Here is a 21457-nt window from a genome sequence, read left to right as displayed (position 1 = left end):
TCTGCTAAACATATTTGAAAGTCACTAGATTGGGCACAGCTGAAATGCATCAACCAGGCAACGGGCAATGAATTTAGAGAGCTATGTCAACAAAAAGAGGGCTTGGGGATGGAAAATTAGATAGCAAAACAGAAATCTTTCCTTTTGGGTAGCCAGAGCAATGGCTATCCAATTACAGGCATTGGCTCTAAACAACCCAGAAGGCTACTATACCGAGCTTTGATGAAAAAAGATCATTGCTCAGTTTCCAGGTGATGGTCCCAAAAGGTAGAGTCCGTTTGTTTTTCCCTTCTTGCTCCTCCCCACCCCACCCGAAGACAACCACCTCTATAGCCACAAGAGGGTGAAAGCAAAGAATGAAGGAGGGGCCAGAGAGTCCCATTTGACGTTAATGGATTGTAGCGGCTGTTGGTGCCTTATCTCTCTCTCCTTCTCTGCCGGGTAGCGTGTGTCCACCAGAGTCCGCAGGGTCGGTGATTAATAGGGCCCATCACTCACTGTCCAGGATGGCTGAAAGGCTGCATGGGGGGGAGGGGGTAGCCCTCCCCCCACTGCTGAGATAACAAGCAGCAGGAATAATGAACGCTGTCATTCCACTTTTCATTTTGATGGGAAGTCATTACGAGAGTCAACACCACCGACAAAGAGCAATGAATCAACTGCTCTCCTATGAAATTAAAATCGAATCACCTCCCCCCACACCCCAAAATGATCTCTCTCTTCACCCCCGCCCTCAACAAATTAGAGGGAAAAAGGGGTGGTACTGGTACTCTTCTCTTATCATCTGCCAGGGGAAAAGACAATAGGCACAGACTTGAGGCCACTCGCACAGTAACTTGCTGGCATCACTGTCTATCCACAGCTTAGGGATGACTTGATTTAGCCTCTTCCAAGGTGCCAACTTTGAATGGAAAAAAGGGAAGAGCTGATTCACTATGTGACTGGCTACTGTACCATTTAGTTATCATTCAAACATGAATCACAGATGGACAACATGGACTTAACAAGAAAAACATCTGTTGATTTTACCTGATGAAAATATTTCAGAGAAACAGCAGGAATAGAAGGCATATACCTAGGGCTTTTGTTTCACACATATACGGCACACTCTATATTCCAGGTGCATTGTGTGTATGAACCGAAGCTATTTGGAGTTAGGTGTGCACCTGGAAACATGAAGTATAAATGTAGCAACACAAAATGCATTTGCTTCCTGTGCAGAAATGGAAGTCTCTTGAAAAGTGGAAGTAGCTTACTGTATATAACAGCTGGAATCTTTTCTACAATCAAAACTGGAACCATAAAATTAGAATTTATAGTTGAAAGTAGTTGAATGCAAGTTCCTTTGTAATTCCTAAGGTTCTTTTTCAAAAAGACAATTGGACCTTCTTGGGCTTTTTTTTATATATAATGTTTCATCACATCCAAGAAGCTTCTTCAGTTCTTAATAAGAGCTGAGGAAGCTTCTTAGATGAGAAAGGAAACATTTAAAAAAAAAAAAAAACAAGAAGATCCAATTGTTTGGAAAAAGCACCTGTGAGAAAACCATGATCTGGATGATTGAGAATTTCCATAGCTATAAGCTCCTTCATACTTTATGTGAAGCCATTGAAATAAACGGGAGTTTAAAAGTGTAGAAGACAATGACAATGATATTACTCGTAGAAGTTTCTTCCTTAGGATAACTGAAAGTTGAATAAATAAAACACAAATAGAGACAGGCAAACTTATTTGTTAAAGATATTAAGAGAAATAGCAGATGACTCAATAACCATGGGTACAGTATTTTCCTGGAATTCTTTGATCAAGCAAAAAACAATCACTCACTGGCATTCACAGAATATTCCTGCTATCAAGTAGTCCGCAGTGTTTCCCAAACTTGACAATTTTAAGGCATGTGGACTTCAACTCCCAGAATTCCACAGCCAGCGTTGCTGGCTGTGGAATTCTGGGAGTTGAAGTCCTCATGCCTTAAAATTGTCAAGTTTGGGAAACACTGAAGTAGTGGGTACAGAGAATGTCCCCAGAAAGCAAGGAAAAATTAAAAACGCAATTAGTACTCCAGAGAAATAATAACAGTGAGATAGTTCTTACCTTCCTCAACCAGAGAATACATAAGATGAACAAGAAATTTAATATGGAAACATCAGCTTTATTGACTCATTAAAAATTATTAAGAAGTGCTTATAGCTGATACAAAATGGGATCAGAGCATCTTTTCCACTACAGATCCCAAACTCCTGGAGCTTGGTCAGTGGCAACCCTTGTCCTCGATCCTTACACTTTTTTGATACTTGTCCTTTTTCCCAATTTTTCTTCTTCTGTTTGAGATGTTTAACACTTTGCTGCTTGAAAGGCTGTGTCTGGCATGTTTGAGGAGGAGTAATCAAAGAGTGGTGCCCATCAAGTTCACAGGTCGACCATTATACCGCTTAGAGATGTCAGCTTTTATCTGAAACGCAGAATGTTTACCGTCAGGTGAATTCTGAGTCCAAACAATAAGGCTTTTATCAATTACAAAATATCCTGGATTTTAAAAATACAGTTGTATACCTATTGTTCCTGAATTAAAAAGGCACAATTTTTCATAAAGTTATGGCAGCCATAATGTGAAGTTTTCTTTAACCAATTACCACCTCTCAGGCTCTAATCATGCAGCATTGTTCTAAATCAGAGTTCTCAAACTCAAATCATCATGAGGGACATATGAGTTTGGCAAGCAGAACTATGCAGCACTTTGGATTCACTCTGGAAGATGAGCTTCTGAATTGGAACAATGCTTCTTGCAGTTGCACAAGCCTGGAAAATGATATGGTTATTTTTTATATATAATATTTTATTGATTTTCTAATTTTTCAATTAAACATTTAAAAAGCAACGTGATGACTGGGTAATCAATGATTCTATAACATACATAAATCTTTAGCAAAAATCTCAAGTTACAACATCAGATATTTCCTCTCTTTATCCCTTAATCTACTATCTCATATTGACTTAATATAATTCTTATTGTTATCAACTAAGTAAAACCATCTTTGTTACATTTATCAATAATTTTGAATTTATACATATCTTAATTGTGTTTACACCACACAGGTTATATAGTGGAACCACATAGGTTATGTAGAAAGGAAACACAGGGCCACTCACAAAGGACTCAAATGTTTATGCACCAATGCACAGAGTATGAACAGCAAACAGGCTGAACTAGAAATTCAGGTTAATGAAGGCAGATACGATATTGTTGCCATTACGGAAACATGGTGGGATGAAACCCACACATGGAACACACAGCTAGAGGGATTTAAATTATTTAAAAGAAACAGACCAAATAAAAGAGGAGGTGGAGTTGCTCTCTATATAAGAAATAACTACATCTCTACAGGAATAGAGCACAACAATGATAAAAACTGTTTTGAATACATTTGCGTCAATATAAAAGGGGGGGGGGGAAATGACATTGCCATAGGTGTATACTACAGACCACCCAACCAAACAGAGGAAATAGATGAACTTTTTGCTAGTCAGCTAACTAAGGTATGTAGGAAGCATATCACAATAGCAATAGGGACTTTAACTACCCTGACATCAACTGGGAGACAAACTCCGCACCAAGTGGAAGATCAAACAGGTTCCTGGCAAACCTAGCAGACAACTTTGTCTCCCAAAAAGTAGAGAAAGGAACTAGGGGATTAGCCATTTTGGATCTAGTTCTCACTAACAGAGATGAAATGATAGAAGGTGTTGAAGCCATAGGAACCCTGAGAGGAAGTGATCATGCAATGTTAGAATTCAACATTATAGAAGCACAAGCAATAGAATAGCCAAACTAGAATTTTGGACTTCAAGAGAGCTAATTTCAATAAACTTAGAGAGGGCTTGGGAAGAATTCCATGGATGAGAATCCTCAAGGGGAAAACAACTCAAGAAGCTTGGGAAATTTTGAAAAATGAGATAATAAAAGCACAGTCGAGCACAATACCAACAAAGAGGAAAAACAACAGCCCTCAAAAGAAACCAGCATGGCTGCATAAAGAACTCTCTGACAAATTGAAAGATAAAAAGGACAAGTATAGAAAGTGGAAAGAGGAGAACATAACTAAATCAGAATATCAGCAAATAGCCCGAGCCTGCAAAGATGAAGTGAAGAAAGCCAAGGCTCAAAATGAACTAAGGCTTGCGACCAAAGTCAAAAATAACAAAAAAAGCTTCTTTCAACATGTGAAAAACAAGAAAAAAGTGAAGGAAATGATTGGTCCATTAGTGGGTGAAAGTGCCAAGAAGGTGACAAGCAACAGGGAGAAAGCAGAACTATTTAACTCGTTTTTTGCATCTGTCTTTACACAAAGGGAAAAAACAGACCAACCTATCAAAAATAGTGCCATAAAAAACAAAATAGAAACACAAGTTAAGATAGGCAAGAAAATGGTAAGTGAGCACCTGTCCAGCCTAGATGAGTTCAAATCGCCAGGACCAGATGGATTACACCCCAAGGTTCTCAAGGAACTGGCAGATGTGATATCGGAACCACTGAACTATATTTTCCAAAGATCCTGGAACACAGGGGAACTACCAGAGGACTGGAAAAGAGCTGATGTACCGTAAATGCCTACTTCTGCTTCATTGACTATGCTAAAGCCTTTGATTGTGTGGATCACAACAAATTGTGGCAAGTTCTTAAAGAGATGGGAGTACCAGACCATCTCATTTGTCTCTTGAGAAACCTATATGCGGGTCAAGAAGCAACAGTGAGAACCGAACACGGAACCACTGATTGGTTCAAAATTGGAAAAGGAGTCCAGCAAGGCTGTATACTGTCGCCCTGCCTATTTAACTTATATGCAGAGCACATCATGAGAAAGGCAGGGCTAGATGAATCAAAAGTTGGAATTAAGATTGCCGGGAGAAATATCAACAACCTAAGATATGCAGATGATACCACGCTAATGGCAGAAAGTGAAGAGGAACTAAAGAGCCTCTTGATGTGGGTGAAGAAGGAGAGTGCAAAAGTTGGCTTGAAACTCAACATTAAGAAAACCAAATCATGGCATCCGGCCCTCTCAATTCCTGGCAAATAGATGGGGAAGAAATGGAGGTAGTGACAGATTTTATTTTTCTGGGCTCCAAGATCACCTCAGGTGGGGACTGCAGCCAAGAAATTAAAATACGCTTGCTCCTGGGGAGGAAAGCTATGGCAAATCTAGACAGCATACTAAAAAGCAGAGACATCACCCTGCCAACAAAAGTGCGTATAGTCAAGGCCATGGTTTTCCCAGTTGCAATATATGGCTGTGAAAGTTGGACCATAAGAAAGGCTGAGCGCCAAAGAATTGAGGCCTTTGAACTATGGTGCTGGAGAAGACTCTTGCGAGTCCCTTGGACTGCAAGGTGTTCAAACCGGTCAGTCCTAGAAGAGATCAACCCCGACTGCTCTTTAGAAGGCCAGATCCTGAAGTTGAAACTCAAATACTTTGGCCACCTAATGAGAAGGAAGGACTCACAGGAGAAGGGCCTAATGCTGGGAAAGATTGAGGGCAATAGAAGAAGGGGACGACAGAGAATGAGATGGCTGGATGGAGTCACTGAAGCAGTAGGTGTGAACTTAAATGGACTCCAGAAGATGGTAGAGGACAGGAAGACCTGGAGGAACATTGTCCATGGGGTCGCAATGGATCGGACACGACTTCGCAGTTAACAACAACTGTAAATGCCGGCGTATAAGGCGACTTCTGCGAGCGCTGAAATCGGCGCCAAAGACAGGGGTCGTCTTATACGCCGAGTCGTCTTATACGCCGGAAATACTGGTGGTTTCCGGCGTATAAGACGACGTTCTAGGAATGCGGCTCGGCAATAAAGACGGGGGTCGTCTTATATGCCGGGTCGCCTTGTACGTCGGCATATACGGTAGTTCCCATCCTCAAAAAAAAAAAATGGATCCAGGAAATTACAGACCTATCAGCCTGACCTCAATACCTGGGAAGATCCTGGAAAAGATAATCAAACAATGAATCAACGAACACCTAGAAGAAAACAAAGTCATTACTAAAAGCCAACATGGGTTTGTCAAAAATAGATCATGCCAGACAAATCTTATTGCATTCTTTGACCAAGTGACAAAATTAGTGGATCAGAGGAATGCTGTCGACATAATTTACTTGTACTTCAGTAAGGCATTTGATAAAGTAGATCACAACCTACTACTTGATAAGATAGAAAAATGTGGGGTAAACAGAATCACCACCAGATGGATCCGTAGCTGGCTGACCGGCCGTACTCAGCGAGTGGTCCTCAATGGAACTGCATCTATACGGAGGGAAGTGTGTAGTGGGGTGCCCCAGGGCTCTGTTCTGGGCCCAGTGCTCTTCAACATCTTCATCAATGATTTGGATGAAGGGATAGATGGGGAACTCATCAAATTTGCAGACGGCACCAAGCTGGCAGGAATAGCCAACATTCCAGAAGATAGGCTTAAGATACAGAAGGATCTGGACAGACTTGAACACTGGGCACTAACTAACAAAATGAAATTCAATGGTGAAAAAAGCAAGGTTCTACATTTAGGCAAGAAAAACCAAATGCACAAGTGCAGCATAGGTGGCACCATGCTCAATAGTAGTAACTGTGAGAGGGACCTCGAAGTCCTAGTAGACAATCACCTAAATATGAGCCAGCAGTGTGCTGCAGCTGCCAAAAAGGCCAACACAGTGCTAGGCTGCATTAACAGAGGGATAGAATCAAGATCACGTAAGTATTAATACCACTCTACAATGCCTTGGTAAGGCCACACTTGGAATACTGCATCCAGTTTTGGTCACCACGATGTAAAAAAGATGTTGAGACTCTAGAAAGAGTACAGAGAAGAGCAACAAAGATGATTAGGGAACTGAAGGCTAAAAATATAAGGAACGATTGCTAGAATTGGGTATGTCTAGTTTAACGAAAAGAAGGACAAGGGGTGACATGATAGCAGTATTCCAATATCTCAGGGGCTGCCATAAGGAAGAGGGAATCAAGCTATTTTCCAAAGCACCTGAAGGCAGGACAAGAAGCAACGGGTGGAAACTAATCAAGGAGAGAAGCAACCTAGAACTAAGGAGAAATTTCCTGACAGTGAGAACAATTAATCAGTGGAACAGCCTGCCTCCAGAAGCAGTAAATGCTCCAACACTGGAAGTTTTTAAGAAGAGACTCGACAGCCATTTGTCCGAAATGGTGTAGGGTTTCCTGCCTGAGCAGGGAGTTGGATTAGATGACCTCCAAGGTCCCTTCCAACTTTACTACTATTACTATTACTATTACTACATTCAATCTTATATACATCAGCGTCCTGTTGTAACTTTTTCCCCAGGCTTTAATTTCCCCTCAATATTCAACTTAACATTTGGTATGTTATAATTTCTAAGCTTTAGGTAACTAGAGTTTCCCTTATCTCAATTTCTACATTTTCTTTTTATAACAAAATCTAATATTCTAAATATACATCTTATCTATTTGCATATAATCTTATTCTATTTTAAAAATTCTTTCCCCCCCCCATATTAAACCAAAAATCTATTAATCTTATTACACATCTTACCTATTCAGTTATAATATTTATTTTCTAAAAAGTTTTCTATATTTGACCATCTTCAACCTTCTAATCAATAATATAAAATCCCCCCTAATAAATCAAAACCCTAGTTTCTTTCAGCCTTACTCTGGCTTTTTTTCCTTTGCCAACTAACCATCCATGTCAGTACTTTTAATTTATCAAACAGTTCTGCCTCTACTATTGTGTGTATTATTTGCATTAAGAAAAACCATTTAATTACAATTTTTTGGGGAACAACTAGCCCCATTATATTTCTTTGATCACCTCCCCATTATTTCAGTTTCCCACAGTTGTCCCAATAAGTTTATCTTCGATTCAGTCTGTTCTTCTTCCTTTTCCTCAGGTTTCTTCTGATTTATGAAAAAAATCTTTTCCATTTCAGTGTTGTCACTCTCTTTTCTAATTTCCCCATTGGCTGGATCTGTTGGTCAGTTGGATCCTCTGTCTTAATATTTAGTTGTTCCATTTCTTCTGTTGCTTTCTGCATTGTTGGATCTTTAGTTGTAGTCAAAATCTGGGTTTGTATAGTTAAGCTGGCATCTTGTTCCTTTATGATGCCTCTCATTTTGTTACATGCTAAAAGAATGGTTTCATGTATTGATTTCAACACAGAAAGGATTTTTTTCCTGATCTTCATCCATATTCTCTTGATAATGTATTAAATTAAGGATTTTAAAATCAAATGTTAGAAGTAGTTTTTGTAGCTAGATGTTTGACATCTATTTCACGTGTTGCGAATAGTCTTATAGTGAAAACTGTTTGGCAAGTAAGAATTTATAGTCCAAAGTATTCCATCGTCTCGCGTAGTAACAAAGACTTCTCATGTAAAGAAATAGGAAAACAGTTTCCCACATATAATTCTGAAAGTCAGTAAAGGTTTATCTTCATTGTTCAAACAGACCAGATAAACCACTTTGCAGTTCCTTCTTTACAGCTGTGTTTCTCACAGGTGGTATGTCAAGGTTGAGAGGGTAATTGTCTAATTTCTGGGCTTCCAGCCAAGTCTCTTTTAGTCAATAACAAATTGTAATAGCATATTTCACCATAAGATGTCACCAATGACATTTAAAACTTTTTAAATTCTGAGTTTTAATAATAGTTTTTCAAGGTTTGTTTCTTTTCTTTTTAAATAAAAGCCAATATCTCCAGTAAGAATAGGAAAACTTTTAGTTTCCAAATTTCAAAGGTATATGCATCCATTTATGTTAGAACTGTTCTTATAATTGCTTTTCCCCTAGGTAGTCAATTGCCGCTGTTCTTAGAGGGTGGTGTAAGAATTCTCTTCCCTCTCTCCTCACAGGGGGAGAAATATTTTGGACAGCTTTTGCAGGAAAAATATTTAAAGTCTTAAAAGAGAAGATCAGATCTCACCTAGTTTCATTCGCATTACTTTAAAGGTGCTTGGTTATAGTTTTGACTTCGGCTTTCAGCAGCTTAATGATGAGCCATATTGCTATGTCTGGTCTTTTCCTCGCTGGTTTGGAGAGCTGCCCTGGATCAAGCGGAAGGGCTACTGCCCTTCCACAATCAAGCGGGGGTCCTCTCCTTGGTTGTCACCCCTACAAAGCAACTTTCAACCTTTTCCAGGGTCTCCCAGTGGGATAAAACTGGACACTGAAGACAGAGCTCACCTCCATCCATTCGCCAGCGTCGTGATGGCAAACTGGAAGCCCCCAACATGGTTATTTTTAATGGGTGTCAAAATAGTACTGCCTTAACATTTCCACATATTTTGATTCACCTCTTATGAATCAAATCCAAACACTGCATAGCCTAATGAGCAGCATACCATGAGCCTACATAAACAGGTAGTCCTCAAATTTGACCACAATTGAGCCCAAAGTTTATTTTGCTAAGTGGAAAATTCATTAAGTCTTGCCCCATTTTAGAGCTTTTGTTGCCATGTTTGTTAAGTGAATTACTGCAGTTGTTAAATTAGTAACCTGGTTGTTAAGTGAATTAACACTTAACAATTGACTTTGCTTGTCAGAAGGTTGCAAAAGAGGATCATATGACCCCAGGACATTGCAACTTTCATAAATATGAACCAGTTGTTAAGCATCTGAGTGTAAATCACATGATCATAGGGATGCTGCAATGTGTGAAGTTCCTTTTTTTTCAATGCCACTGTAATTTCGAATGGTCCCTATGTGAACTCTTGTAAGTTGAGAACTACCTGTATTAATAATGATCTTCAGCAATAACAGATGTTTATATTAGCAAAACCTATACAGAGAAGGAAAATACTACAGTCTTAGTGGAGTCTTGAGTATCATTATAATTAAAATTACTTGTTGTTGTTGTTAATTGCGAAGTCGTGTCCGACTCATCGCGACCCCATGGACAACGTTCCTCCAGGTCTTCCTGTCCTCTACCATCTTCTGGAGTCCATTTAAGTTCACACCTACTGCTTCAGTGACTCCATCCAGCCATCTCATTCTCTGTCGTCCCGTTCTTCTATTGCCCTCAATCTTTCCAGCATTAGGCCCTTTTCCAGTGAGTCCTTCCTTCTCATTAAGTGGCCAAAGTATTTGAGTTTCAACTTCAGGATCTGGCCTTCTAAAGAGCAGTCAGGGTTGATCTCTTCTAGGACTGACCGGTTTGAACGCCTTGCAGTCCAAGGGACTCGCAGGAGTCTTCTCCAGCACCAGAATTCAAAGGCCTCAATTCTTTTGCGCTCAGCCTTTCTTATGGTCCAACTTTCACAGCCATACATTGCAACTGGGAAAACCATGGCCTGGACTATACGCACTTTTGTTGGCAGGGTGATGTCTCTGCTTTTTAGTATGCTGTCTAGATTTGCCATAGCTTTCCTCCCCAGGAGCGTCTTTTAATTTCTTGGCTGCAGTCCCCACCTGAGGTGATCTTGGAGCCCAGAAAAATAAAATCTGTCACTACCTCCATTTCTTCCCCATTTATTTGCCAGGAATTGAGAGGGCCGGATGCAATGATTTTGGTTTTCTTAATGTTGAGTTTCAAGCCTACTTTTGCACTCTCCTTCTTCACCCGCATCAAGAGGCTCTTTAGTTCCTCTTCACTTTCTGCCATTAGAGTGGTATCATCTGCATCTCTTAGGTTGTTGATATTTCTCCCGGCAATCTTAATTCCAACTTTTGAGTCATCTAGCCCTGCCTTTCTCATGATGTGCTCTGCATATAAGTTAAATAGGCAGGGCGACAGTATACAGCCTTGCCGGACTCCTTGTCCAATTTTGAACCAATCAGTGGTTCCGTGTTCGGTTCTCACTGTTGCTTCTTGACCCGCATATAGGTTTCTCAAGAGACAAATGAGATGGTCTGGTACTCCCATCTCTTTAAGAACTTGCCACAATTGGTTGTGATCCACACAATCAAAGGCTTTTGCATAGTCAATGAAGCAGAAGTAGATGTTTTTCTGGAACTCCCTAGCTTTCTCCATGATCCAGCGTATGTTGGCAATTTGATCTCTAGTTCCTCTGCATCTTCGAAATCCTGCCTGTACTTCTGGTAGTTCTCGATCCACATACTGCTGGAGTCTAGCTTGTAGGATTTTAAGCATAACTTTACTAGCATGTGAAATGAGTGCAATGGTGCGATAGTTTGAACATTCTTTGGCATTGCCTTTCTTTGGAATTGGAATGTAAACTGACCTTTTCCAATCCTGTGGCCACTGTTGAGTTTTCCAAATTTGCTGGCAACTTGAGTGTAGCACTTTTACTGCATCGTCTTTTAAGATTTTGAATAGCTCAGCTGGAATACTGTCACCTCCACTAGCTTTGTTGTTGCTCAGATTTTCTAAGGCCCATTTCACTTCACATTCTAGGATGTCTGGTTCGAGGTCAGGGACCATCTCATTGTGGTTATCTGGGACGTTAAGCTCATTCTTGTATAGTTCTTCTGTGTAGTTTTGCCATCTCTTCTTAATCTCTTCTGCCTCTGTTAGGTCTCTGCCATTTTGGTCCTTTATCATGCCCATCTTTGCATGAAACGTTCCCTTCATATCTCCAAGTTTCTTGAAGAGATCTCTGGTCCTCCCTATTCTGTTGTTTTCTTCTATTTCTTTGCACTGTTCATTTAAGAAGGTATTCTTATCTCTTCTAGCTATTCTCTGGAATTCTGCATTCAGTTGGGTGTATCTTTCTCTTTCTCCTTTGCCTTTCACTTTCCTTCTTTCCTCAGCTATTTGTAAAGCTTCCTCAGACAGCCATTTTGCTTTCTTGCATTTCTTTTTCTTTGGGATGGTTTTAGTTGCTACCTCTTGTACAATGTTGCAAACCTCCGTCCATAGTTCTTCAGGCACTCTGTCTATCAGATCTAATTCCTTAAATCTATTTGTCACCTTTACTGTATATTCATCAGGAATATGATTTAGTTCATACCTGAGTGGCCTAGTGCTTTTCCCTACTTTTTTTCAATTTAAGCCTAAATTTTGCAATGAGAAGCTCATGATCTGAGCCACAGTCAGCTCCTGGTCTTGTTTTTACTGACTGTATAGAGCTTCTCCATCTTTGGCTGCAGAGCACATAGTCAATCTGATTTCTATGTTGACCGTCTGGTGATGTCCATGTGTAGAGCCGTCTCTTGGGTTGTTGGAAAAGAGTGTTTGTTATGACCATCGTATTCACTTGACAAAATTCTATTAGCCTGTGCCCTGCTTCATTTTGTACTCCAAGGCCAAACTTGCCTGTTAGTCCGGTTATCTTTTGGCTTCCTACCTTAGTATTCCAATCCCCCATGATGATAAGGACATCATTTTTTGGTGTTAATTCTATAAGGTGCTGTAGGGCTTCATAAAACTGGTCAATTTCATCCTCTTCAGCACCAGTGGTTGGAGCATAGATTTGGACTATTGTGATATTGAATGGTTTGCCTTGGATTTGAATTGAGATCATTCTGTCATTTTGGGGATTGTATCCCAGTATTGCTTTTCCTATTCTTTTATTGACTATGAAGGATACTCCATTTCTTCTGAGGGATTCTTGCCCGCAGTAGTATACCTGATGGTCATCTGAGTTAAATTCACCCATTCCTGTCCATTTTAGTTCGCTGATTCCTAAGATGTCGATGTTCAGTCTTGTCATCTCTTTTTTGACTACGTCTAGCTTGCCTTGATTCATGGATCTTACATTCCAGGTTCCTATGGAGAAAAAATCTTTACAGAATCGGACTTTCCTTTCACCACCAGATATATCCACAGCTGAGCGTCCTTTCGGCTTTGGCCCAGTCGCTTCATTCTTTCTGGCGCTACTAGTACTAGCCCTCTGCTCTTCCCAGTAGCATATTGGACACCTTCCGACCTGAGGGGCTCATCTTCCAGCGTCATATCTTTTTGCTTTTTAGTACTGTCCATGGGGTTTTCATGGCAAAGATACTGGAGTGGTTTGCCATTTCCTTCTCCAGTGGATCACATTTTGTCAGAACTCTCTGCTATAACCTGTCCATCTTGGATGGCCCTGCACGGCATAGCTTATAGCTTCATTGAGTTACGCAACCCTCTTCGCCACGACAAGGCAGTAATCCATAAAGGGTTTGTAAGAATTACTTACAAATTCAATAAAACTCAGGAAGGGGAAAAAAGCAACGTAAGAATGAATATCCAAATTATAACTTACATACATTCTTATTTTTGTGGAAAATGGATTAGCACAAATATGCATCAATAACTCTAAGACATGCTACTAATATGAACTTGTATCACATCAGGTTTCTATATTTAACAGGCCCAGAAGAAGCTGGACAGGTTAATGGTCTAAATTGTTCACTGCAGTACAAGCATTTAATTGTAGTTTCCAAAAAAGGTAATTCAGTTGGAGAATTGAATTCAAGCTAAGGATTTCCCCCAAAAATTTGTCCTTCCCCTCCTGAGAACTCTGCCAAATGGAAAAAAAAATTGTTACAAGCAAGGGTCATGAAAATATCTGGCAGAACTTCTGTGTGAAAGGACCGATTAAAGCAGTAAAGGAACATGTGGTCTTGCAGCCTGCCATCAATTCATTAATCATGATTAAATATATTTTCTCCAGAGGCAACAGCAGTTGCTCAGAGAGGATCAATTTTCAACAATAAATAAAGTACATAAATAAACAAATAAATGATGAGGCAGGATTAATTGAAATTCTAATTCAAACTAACCCAATTATTTATTCAGAAAAAATAAACGAATTTTCATTTTTTTAAAAAACTGTCATTTCAGTCCAAGTATTTCTTCTTTCATATTGCAGACAAAACTGCTCTCAGACTGGTATTTTAGTTCCCATTCTCCATTTCCCATTTATACATTCATATTTAGTCACATACTAACATACTCACTGCATTCCAAATTTCTGTTCTTCATGGCCTAATAGAATGCCTTCTGTTTGCAAAGCTTTCCTGAAAATGTCAGGTGATGTTGATTTATATTTTCTTTCACATTTTTCAGGATATCATGGCACAGGAGGAAGATGCAATTTACGGCAGAAATGTAAGCTATACTGAATCAAGAAATAAACTGTATGCTGAACTACACAAAAACAGAAATGATCCAAAGACCTTATCACATGGAAAACTGTACAAATGACTTCCTGGGTACTCACCAGTTTCTGCAAATCTCTGGTTTTCTCTACAAGTAAGTCAAGTTTTGGCTCCAGGTTAGCTTGCTCTTCCAGTGCCTCCTTCTGCTTCTGTACCATTAGCTCCTTCTTCAGGAGCAATAGATTTGCTTGTTTCAATTTTTGGTGGAGGAGCTCAGTCACTCGGTCCACATATCTGAATCATAATGGCATCCATGTAATACCTACAAACCAATTCTTATCTGCTATATCCCTAACCAGTTATGGAATGAAATCTCAATTTAATGGACTTTTATTTAGCAGACTTTGGATTCAATGGGCCAAATGTCTGTTCTGATGTCATCAAAATTACAGACAATTTTTTATTCAAAATAGTTTGAAGCCGTTATATTTGCATTATTTTTATTTTAACACACTATACACTTAATGACATTATATACATAATATAAAATAATGCATTGACCCAATGTGCAATTAAAGGACATCCTCTGCTGTGGCTCTTGCCTTATGGAACATTCTCCCCACCTCCCCAAAGTTCCATCCCCTTCAATGTTTAGGAAGTCCCTCAAGACCTGATTATGTCATCAGGCTTGGGGGTCCCAGGGAACCAACAACATTTTGAAGTGACTCCCCTGTTGAAGATGATGTAGTTGATATACTTACTCACTCCATTTATGATTTATATATTTTATTTTTAAATAATATGTTAATGTTCAGTAACAATTGTTCATATGTTTATATTGTTTTTACTTAGTTATCTTATTGCACTATTGTGTGCTGCCCAAAGTCTTGTCTAGACCTGTTTAGATATCTGACTATATACCTTTGATAAATAAATAAATTCAGTAGCAGACAATTCCCACCCAATAAATCAAAGTTCCATTGTATCATTGTGATATCTCAGAATCAGAGTATTTGACAAGTCTGGCTGATCAATCTCACTATAAGACTATCAGTAGACATTGGAGCATTCGATTTAAGTGTGGGATCCATGTCATGTTTTTGTTTTGTTTCATAGAAGTGATAAAATAGCTGAAAAAAGGCAGGGAATGATCTTAAAAGTAACCTATTCTGGAATAATTTCTTTTAAAGTAGCTCTGAGAGCAAAGGAAGAGGAGAGGAAATGCATAAAATGTTGTCTTTGTATTTGGAATGGAGTCACTCACACATTTTAGTCTATTGATTGAAATAATCCAATAAACTAATAACTTGACCTTAAAAATGTTTACACCAAAGTAAGATCTACTTGGTTCACCAGAATGAATTTCTAGCCAAGTATATTTTAATGCTGAATAATTAGCAGCACAGGTTGTTTCCAGTTCATGACTTGGCAGAAACTCAAGATGCTAGCAGCTCTTCCAAGAAAGCAGAGAGTACATACGGTGAATGGATTGTTGCGCATGCGTTGTGGTTTGTTATCCTAAACAAAATAGACAGCAATCCACACAAGTAAAAGACTGTGGCAGTCTGTTTACCAATGCTTTATTTGTCTGAGAAGCACTTTGGTGTACAGGTAGTCTTCGACTTAATAACTATTTGTTTAGCTACTGTTCAGTGTTACAATAGCACTGAAAAAAGTTACTTACTTATGATGACCTTAGTATCCCCATGGTCGCATGATCAAAATACAGGTGCTAGCAACTTGCATGTATTTATGAATGTTGCCGCATCCTGGATCACATGATCTCCATTTGCGACCTGGGCTTCTGACAAGCAAAGCCAATGGAGAAGCCAGATTCACCTAATGACCATGTGATTCAGTTAATAACTGGAGTGGTTTACTTAATAAGCAGGGCAAAAAGGTCATTAAAATGGCTGTGATTCACTTAACAACTGCCTCACTTGGAAGTTCTAGTTCCTGTACCACTTCCATCAGAAAAAAATTCCCTTGCCATAAAGAGGACTTTAAAAAAATTTTGAGTCTACTTCCGGTGGATTTTGCGTGCGTGATGGCGGCTACTTTGTAGCCGTCCTCCTGGGTAAGTGTAAGAACCGCTATGAACAGCAGACACCAGCTGTTCAGCGGTTCAAAATCCCCCTCCCGGGCAAAGGGGGGGGGTAGAGAGTGTCTGAATAGTGGTAGAGCCTCTTTCGCACCCCCCAAGTTTTTTTTTTGGGGGGGTGAAAGGAGTGCTCCCACGGAGTTCAGACTTGTCTCCGCTTCCCAGCTGTTTTTGTCCTTAGGGACAAAACGAGCCGCTGCAAACACCTCCGTGCTTAAAGAGAACTGGTGAGTTTTTTTTTTTAAATGGACAGAGCTGAGTAGAGGATTTAGTTTTTGCTTTCTTTGACTTATTTGGATTTTAAGTTTTAAGATTTGTTTCTATTTTTATTCTCTCTTTTTATTTTTTTTCTTTGTTGAAAGGGAAAGTAAAATGGCGATCGGCAAACTCCTCGGTGTTTTTTTTTCTGGAAGTTAGAATGCTGACCGGCAGGCTTTTTGGTGTTTTTCTTTCTTTCCTTTCCCTTTCTCTTTTTATTTCCTTATGATTGGAATGGTTGTTTTTGGTATCTCTAAGTATTTTTTTTGGAACGGACTTTTTTTATTTAATTATTATTTTTTTTTTTCTTCTCCCTTTTTTTTTCCTTTGAACTCCCTTTTTTTTTGTAATGACCCTTTTTTGAAGGACTTTTTTTTTGTTTAATTTTTTGTAATTTTTAAGAAGGAGTAAAATTTTTTTTTAATTCTTTTTCTCTTCCTTTTTTTCCCTTTTTTCTTTTTATTATAATGACCTTCTTTGGAGGGAGTTATGATTTTTGAAGGAATTTTTATAATTTCTTAAGAAGGACTAAAGGTTTTTCTTTAAGATGGCTCCAAAGCGTCCAGGGATTTCTACAGCTTCTAAATCAACAGTTTCACCCTCTTCTGGGGGTCAGCTAATAACTATGAAGGACTTGCAAGACATGATGGGAGATGTTATAATTCAAATTAGGGCAGAAATGAAAAAGATTTTAGAGGAAAACAATAAGATCTTGAGACAAGATTTTGTTTTGGCTTTAGAAGGTGTTGCTTCTGTTCTTGAAAAGGTGAACTCCCATGTGGAAGAGGTAGCTGAAAAAGTGGACATAATGGAGGGGAAAATTGAAAGTATGGAAAAAGAAATGGAAAATGAGATTCTTATGCTTCAATATGGACAAATGGAATATGCCTTAAGAATTAGAGGCCTGGGAGAGTCTTTGCAAGGAGATCTGAAGGAGATGGTTGCAAAGGACTTTGCATTGATTTTGAATAAAGAAAAAGAGGGAATACTTAATGAAATTGAAAAATTATTTAGGGTTAACTCTGTGGTGGCAGCACAGAAGAATCTGCCAAGAGATGTGGTAATTTACTTTGGTAAAAGATCTTTACGCAATGAAATTGTGCAAGCCTATTATAAGAAGAGATTTCAAATTGCTTCACAAGATGTTATAATTTTTAAAGAGATCCCATCTAAAATTTTAAGAAGAAGAAAGGAGTTTGCTTTTTTAGCAAATGAACTTAAAAAGAGAAAAATTTCATTCAGATGGGATGTTCCGATTGGAATGGTGGTGAATTACCTGGGGACATGTTATAGACTTAATACTGTTTCTCAAGCAAAAGATTTTTATACTTCGGTCCTGGGGGTATGTGCATCGCCATCAATTAAGTTTAAAGCTTTGGAAGAAAAGAATGTAGAATCACAGTTTGAAGAGCCTATATTTATGAAAACTGGAGAATCTTTGTGTGAGAGGCCTCAACAAGTCCAGGTTGAGGAGCAGAAGACAACTTGTGCAGTATATAATCCCAAAGAAAAGCAGCAACAGAAGAAGGTTAAGGAAGTTTCATATTTAGTGGTTTCTGAATCTCTGGGAGATGTTAGACCTACAAAGTCTTTGGAGCAATCTTTAAGGGTGGAATTGTTGCCTGAAATGGAAACTGGGAAATCTCAGTCTGAGGGGCATCAACAAGAGAGGAACGGGCAGAGGATAACTTGTACAACTTACAATTGTAAAGATCAATACAAGGAGGAATTTAAGGAACCCTTATTGGCTTCGGAGTCGATGGGAGATTCAGGAATTTTGGAGCAGTCTCCTAAGGCAGAACTTGCAGCATTTCTTACGAGTTTGATACAAGAATGGAGAAGGGAAATGGAAGAATGGAAGAATGGAGAATGGAAAAAACTGGAATGTGAATAATTAATAATACTAATATAATTGAGATTGATAAGGATGTAGTTTTTTATGGATGGAATTAGTTATTGGTGAAGATTGAAATGTTTAATGTGTTTATTAACTTTGTTGTTTTAAGTTTTGAACCTTTAATGATAATATTGTTTAAATTTGTGTTTTGAAGGGATTATAATTTGCTTATTTTAGTGAGTGGATTCTAATGTTTTAAATTTTAAAAATTTGTGGTTTTGGAGGGAGTTTATATAGAGTGATGATTGTATTTAGATTTGTTTAGGATTTAAAAGTGTTTTTAGTTTTTAAATATTATTATTAATATTTTTAAGACAAAATAATTTGTTTAATTAAATGTGCTTAGATTTGTTTAGGACTTATAGGTTTTTTAAGTTTTTTTTTTTTTTCTTTTTGGATAGGAGAGAAGATTATGAAGATTGAAGGAAATATGTACTTACTTTAAGTTCTTTAAGAGTATTTAGCTTTAATGGTATAACAAAGATTTGTATGTTTATTTTTTCGTTTTAGGATAAAGAAAGAGGGAGAAATTAGATTTTATATTATAGATATAGATATTCAAAGAAAGTAATGTTTAAATTTGTGTTTTTGGAGGGAGCTTATATAGAATGATGATTGTATTTAAATTTGTTTAGGTTTTAAAAGTGTTTTAAGTTTTTTTTTTTTTTTAATTAAGCCTGTACTCAGCTCTGGGAAGTCCAGGGGAGGGTTTGGGAGGTTGGGAAGGGGGGGGGTGAGGTAGGGGGGGGTATGGGAAGGGGATTTGTTTTTGTAAAATGTAAAAATTTTCAATAAAAAAAAAAAAAAAAAAAAAAAATTTTGAGTCTGAAGCACAAAACCCATGTAAATCACAATTCAATTTCAGAACACAGGACTCTCCTAAGTAACCTTGTATTTTTTCCCAACAATATCAATGGATACTAGAAAGTTGCCCCCCCCCCCATGGCACCAAAACTTCTACAGAAATCTAAATTCCAGATTCTAGAAATATTTAATCTGCATTTGCTACTATCTCAACCAAACTTTAACTGTGAGAACATTAAGCACAGTTAATTTTACTAAAAGTATTATCAGGATTGGAGTGAAGATAGTAGTTTACCTACCTTGGAGAAGCAAGGATCATAAAAAGATGTTGCATTCGCAGATTCGTTAGCTGTCCTATTAGATTCTGGATGACTGCCATCATGGTTGCTAATCTCTCTTTGGTCTGGTCTTGCAAGATAGGTGGTGCTTGTTGGAACTGACTTACAGATAGGATATCTGCCTCTTCATTCATCTCAGCAATGCGCTGGGAAAGGAAGATCTCCAGCTGGTAAAGCAAAAGAGAAGTAAAAAATTTAAAAAAGACACTGCCATTATAACAAGCTTTTTACATTTGATTCAATTCTTAGAAATAAACCATACGATGTGACTGAGATGGATGGATGTGGAAGATGACACACTCTTTCTCTGCTGTACACATTTTTTTCTCTACGGTGGAGGGGAAAAATGCTCTTTCTGGACATTTGAACAATGTCTGCATCTGATATTAAGAAAGCACATTGCTTGCCTTAAGTTGCCATTCCCAAATCTTGTTTTATAATCTTGAAAGTAGGCACTGAACTGAAACAGTGCATAAAACCTCACGAAGACTGATGGAAAAGGGGAAAGGTAACTTTTTATTAACCTATTAGCCTTTAATTTTGACATTCCGCCTACCACCAGCAAACTGGAAATTCAACTAGAGATGTCAAGTACCTGACTGCATGTTCAAATCAGTTCATTCTGAGTTTAAGGTCAGGATTTTATGCACCGATTCCTAAGTCTTCATTCACATGACTGGCAAGTAAAAACATATCTTAGCTATTTTGGCATAAGCCACAGTTGATCCAAAAACAAATGATCTTCTGTGTTAGATGAAACATAGGTTTTCATTTGAGTGAGAACTATGCTATGAGAACATTAAAATAAGAAAAAAAGGAGGGGGTTCAGAGGTCAATACAGGAGGAATTGAGAAGCAAGATGCCTGAATTTCCTTCAGAATAATGAACAGAAATGGACCTTTATGCTCCTTGCTTTACCCAAAGATTAACATTTTCAGATACCTTCCGTCATCGTGCAACATCACACAGTGCATCAAAATTTTTCGGTGGGTGAAATCCTACAAGAAAACAATAATCTAACTTTTCATAACTTTTTTTAAAGAAATCATTATGTGATTTCTTTTTAAAAAATCCAGTGAGATATTGTATGAATACTATATATTTCACAGGATTTGGCAATACTGTGAGATTGCAGCTATTTGAAAAAAATAAATTTGAAACCCAGATATATTTATCTTAGGGCATCTTGGACATCACTTATCTTGAAAGGCAAGAAAATCTAAGAAACTAGGAAAGTGAGACACAAATGACAAAGATAAACCGAGGATGGCTTTACAACATTAAAAGAATGGAGGCAAAAGGAATAAACTAAAAGTATCAACCATTACCTCCATGAGTTCATCAATGAACTGATTACGAGTCTCTGGTGTTTCCAGAAGGGTGAAAGCATCAGGACCTCGTGCAACTCCCTCAAGGTCTAGATAGGAATAACAAGGGACATAGGTAAAAACTTCAAAAGCTATGAGGGAGAGACTTAGTTTCCTTCTCTTTCCATTTCCCACAATCAAACAAATTCAGAACGAATTCATTCTAAAAGATCCTGAGTAATTTCAGTATTCTACCGAGCTCCATGCCCAGCTATATCGCCAATGGAAGTTGCAGACAGCAAGTGCTGTACAAAGATGGGACTTAATATGAACAAAGAATTATTCTATTTGAGCTTAATGTCTAATTCTCATGAGAATCACATACATCTGTTTCGAAGCTCTATTGAATATTAGAAACCAAATGAAGTGAATTATGGAGCTTTTTCCATCCACATTAGCAAAAACAAATGCATAATATATAACATTTGCTTAATTCTGTATCATAAGGATTGTGGATTCCAGCTTTCTTGGTGTGGGGCCTGAATTAACAATTCCCAAATATAATATTATGTACTGTATAAGAACACAATTTCTTATTATCATAAAAAGAATGCATAAGAAATCCAATTTCTACATAGTAACTGGAAAGGATTTTGTATAGATTTTAGATTTTTCTCTGCAAGTATTGTATGAAAGCTGGCTGGGTGACTTTGGCCAACCACTCCCTCTCAAT

At 38.2% G+C, this 21457-nt stretch overlaps 1 protein-coding gene and 1 long non-coding RNA gene across 2 annotated transcripts in view; one reads left to right on the top strand and one right to left on the bottom strand.

Moving 5' to 3' along the window:
- LOC120303479 overlaps positions 1–14129 on the top strand; it is a 31455-nt gene extending 17326 nt beyond the window's left edge. Inside the window, exon 3 of the long non-coding RNA XR_005555470.1 lies at positions 13988–14129. This is a non-coding gene — a long non-coding RNA (uncharacterized LOC120303479). The remainder of the gene's footprint in view (positions 1–13987) is intronic.
- Positions 2132–21457, bottom strand: part of CDK5RAP3 (CDK5 regulatory subunit associated protein 3) — a 32813-nt gene continuing 13487 nt past the window's right edge. Inside the window, exons 11-14 of the mRNA XM_039333044.1 lie at positions 20746–20834; positions 19379–19584; positions 14142–14313; positions 2132–2452 (exon numbers count right to left, since the gene is read on the bottom strand). Of these exons, the coding sequence (XP_039188978.1) occupies positions 2387–2452; positions 14142–14313; positions 19379–19584; positions 20746–20834 (533 nt within the window). The 3' untranslated portion in view covers positions 2132–2386. The remainder of the gene's footprint in view (positions 2453–14141; positions 14314–19378; positions 19585–20745; positions 20835–21457) is intronic.

This window comes from Crotalus tigris, unplaced genomic scaffold, assembly GCF_016545835.1.
Source record: "Crotalus tigris isolate CLP2741 ecotype Arizona unplaced genomic scaffold, ASM1654583v1 scf7180000024472.5447098, whole genome shotgun sequence".
Lineage (NCBI taxonomy): Eukaryota > Metazoa > Chordata > Lepidosauria > Squamata > Viperidae > Crotalus > Crotalus tigris.
Note: the sequence above shows the minus strand (reverse complement) of the source record. Positions and strands in the feature narration are given on the sequence as shown.